The 3,387-nt window shown below is 46.6% G+C and overlaps 1 protein-coding gene across 1 annotated transcript; it reads right to left on the bottom strand.

Annotated features, from left to right (window-relative positions):
- Positions 1–650: 650 nt before the first annotated feature.
- Positions 651–2,842, bottom strand: LOC308398265 (uncharacterized protein). The gene is made up of 2 exons (XM_080884797.1): positions 1,893–2,842; positions 651–1,778 (listed from the first exon to the last, which is right to left on the bottom strand). The coding sequence occupies exons 1-2, from the start codon at positions 2,542–2,544 to the stop codon at positions 868–870; spliced, it is 1,563 nt and encodes a 520-aa protein (XP_080740923.1). The 5' UTR covers positions 2,545–2,842; the 3' UTR covers positions 651–867.
- Positions 2,843–3,387: the final 545 nt, after the last annotated feature.

Consider the following 3,387-nt stretch of genomic DNA (forward strand, 5'->3'; position numbering starts at 1 on the left):
ACTTTCAAAGAAAACACAGTAATGATCAGACAGGCCCACATCAGACACAGTAACCTTTGAAATGCTCAGGCCTTTGGAGATCAGTAGGTCAAGAGTGTGTCCTCTATTATGTGTGGCCTCTGTTACATGCTGAGTCAGCCCAAAGTTGCCCAGAGTGTTACTCAGGTCTTTAGTCCCTTTGTCCTGAGGGTTGTCCACATGGATGTTAAAATCCCCAACAATAATTACACAGTCGAAATCAACACAGATCACAGACAGCAGTTCACTGAGGTCATTAAAAAAGTCTGTGCAGTATTTGGGAGGCCTGTAAACATTAAGAAACACAACTTTGGATGGGGCCTTCAGCTGTAAAGCCACATATTCAAAAGACTGAAAACTTCCAGGAGATAGCTGCTTACATTGAAATGATTCATTAAATAAGACAGCAACCCCTCCTCCTCTCCTGCTCGCCCTGACCTCACTGATAAAACTGTAGTTAGGAGGGGTCGTCTCGATGAGAACAGCTCCACTGTTACTTTGGTCCAACCAAGTTTCAGTTAAAAACATAAAATCAAGGCTGTGCTCAGTGATTAAATCATTAATTAAAAATGTTTTCCCAGCTAGAGATCTAATGTTTAATAAAGCCAACTTAAGTGTTTTAGAGGTATTACTTGTCCCCTCGTGTTTGGGAGCAGTCTGTGGCACACAAGGTATGTTTACTATGTTTAAAGATCTTTTAGAGTGCAGCTCTCTGTGTTTTGACCAGGCCACATGTCTCCTGTCACCTAAAAGTACAGAAATTTTAAAACCTTCTAGTAAACAGGGTCCCAGCTTCTCCTGGGAAAAGTCATCACTGCCATAATCCTCACAGCCCGGACCCTTCACACATCACACATCAGACTGCGGAGACAGGGCATGAAGAGGAACTAAGGGGGGCGAGGCTGGGCAATGTGACTTCGATTGCTCTGTTGAGGGTGGGGCTCGATGGCGAACCTTTGGCCGCTCTGGTGGGGGGTTTATGGGGGACAAAAAGGGATTGGGACGGGGGGTAGATCTGAGCCCAGCATTGACCCGCTCCATCATCTCCTCAGTGAATTTCAGGTGTGGGGAGGAGGGAGAAAGGGAGGGGGAGGAGGGTGATGGCCTGTCAGGGGTTTGGGGGACTGGGGAAGGTCGTGGTCCCTTGTCCTGGTCGTTGGTGTTGTTGAGAGAGTTGGAGGCAAATAGGGACCCCTCTTCTTGCCTTAGATGTCTCTCCTTTCTGAGGCTCTTCCTCAGATGCCATGGATGTCTCTCCTTTCTGAGGCTCTTCCTCAGATGCCATGGATGTCTCTCCTTTCTGAGGCTCTTCCCGGGTGGGGGCAAATGGAGCTCCTCCTCAAGGTTTCTGCTGGGCTTTGTCTGTTCTTGGAGTACTGTTTGTTCCTCTTTATGAGATAACTCCTCGTTTATCTCAGCCTTGGCACCAAGCACGGATGGATGACGTATGGAATAAAACAAGTTGGAGGTGAACAGTTTCACCCCTGACTTGTTAAAATTAAATCCATTTGCTTTGAACAGATGCCTGCGTTCCCAAAAAATATTAAAGTTGTTGATAAAATGCACTGAGTGGTCAGCACATGCTGATATAAGCCATTTATTCAGTGCAAACAACCTGCTGAATCTCTCGTCTCCTCCTCTGACCGGCGGTACAGGTCCACTGATGAATACAGCTGCATTCAGAGAGTTTACAGTATTTAATAATCCAGTAAAGTCCCGTTTCAGAACCTCCGACTGTTGTTTGGACACATCGTTTGACCCTGTATACAGAACAATGTTTGTCACAGTTGGATATTCATCTGCAATTTGAAGAATTCTCTCCTTCAGGTTGTTGACCATATCGTTAGGAAAGCAGAGGACTTTAGTGTTCTTACCGCACATCCTTTGTACATCCTTTACGGCAGAGTCACCCACAATCAGAGTTTCAGGCCTAGCCTTTAGCTTTCCCTGTGGCCTTTCACTTTTCAACAGATTTTCAGACCTTATTTCGCTGCTTTTAGATGGATGGTTGTCCGATATAGATCCAGGGTCCTTTGATAGTGGAGCAAATCTGTTCTGCAGTTTCACATTCAGTTGTTTTGGAGGTTTGTTGTTAACCTTCCTATTCACGGTTGTCCAGTCCTGTTTCCTCCCGTATACAGGGGTAGAAGAGCTTCTCTGTCTCGTAGGAAGTGAAGGCCAGTCGGTTTCAGAGATTTCAGCTCGCTGTGCCCTGCCTGTGATACGTCCTCCCCCTTCCAGGAGACATGATTTATGTCTTGGTTTTGCACCAAGACAGTCTAAGGGGGGATTATCACTTGAGGATTTATAATAATGCACAGAGTCTACTTTCTTGGTCATGTTATCTGTGCTCCTTAGCTGTGTACTAGCTTGCTCATCGCCATTGTTTTGAATCAAAGGCAAGGTTGTTTCATTTCCACACAGTCCATTTACCTCCACGTTTACTTCTAAGCGATGAATTTTTGTCTCCAGTACTGCAATCTTCTGCAGGAGGCTGTGGTAGTCATCTGTGGAGAGGGAAGGCATCTTGTTGCTAGTTAGCCTAGCGGTTAGCACCTTTCCAGGTTATTGAGGCTGCTCGGTGCCCAGACGCTGTAATCAGGCTTCAGCTGTGTCTAGGCCACAGACACACGGAGCGCTGAGGATAAGGTAACCATAAAATGTTGCTGTTTCTGTTAAGAACACTCTAGTCCTAATGATCTACAAGTGTCCAGAAGTTATCGCAGGTAAGCTCACACGGAAAAAAGGGAAAAAATCAGCATAAAAATCAATAAAAATCAATATAAGAAGCAAAGCATTCAAGAGCAAAGAGATGAAGCGTCCACACTCACAAAGGGGAGGAGCAAGGTATGAGGTGTATGTCAGTTCCAGCCCCGCCCCAACTGTTGTTTATACGGACCACAACCCCTTGGTTTTCCTTTCTCGCATGAGGAATAACAACCAGCGCCTCATGCGTTGGTCTTTGTTACTGCAGGATTTTAACATTGACATCCATCATCTCCGAGGGGCCGATAATATTGTGGCCGATGCCCTATCCCGGGTGGAGACCTAGATCCAGCATCTCTCTAAAGAGATGTTTGATTTTAGGTGGGGGGGTGTTATGACCCGGGTCATTTGTTGCAGTACGGTGTTGTTATTGTTTGTATTTGTATTCAGTGACGCTTGTTCTGCAAGTTTCCAGGTGGAGGCCACCCATTGGTGGAGGAAGGAACGAGGCCAGCTACAAAAGGGGTTGGACTGGGCCAGCGAGAAGACTTCCTGGTTTCCCGTGAGCTGTGTGTCTGGGGACCGTCGTGGCGTGTGACTGCGCGGGGCTGCAATATAAATGTTGAGAAAGGGTTGTACCTGGGCCTGGTAGCTGTAGGAGTG

This window comes from Rhamphochromis sp. 'chilingali' (assembly GCF_963969265.1).
Source record: "Rhamphochromis sp. 'chilingali' genome assembly, chromosome: 6".
Taxonomy (NCBI): Eukaryota; Metazoa; Chordata; class Actinopteri; order Cichliformes; family Cichlidae; genus Rhamphochromis; species Rhamphochromis sp. 'chilingali'.

Excerpts from the sequence above, each read along its gene's own strand:
- LOC308398265 (XM_080884797.1), bottom strand. The coding sequence starts at position 2,544 with ATGCCTTCCCTCTCCACAGATGACTACCACAGCCTCCTGCAGAAGATT. Across the intron at positions 1,779-1,892 it reads GGATGTACAAAGGATGTGCG|GGTCAAACGATGTGTCCAAA; the intron begins GTAAGAACACTA and ends TTCTGTATACAG.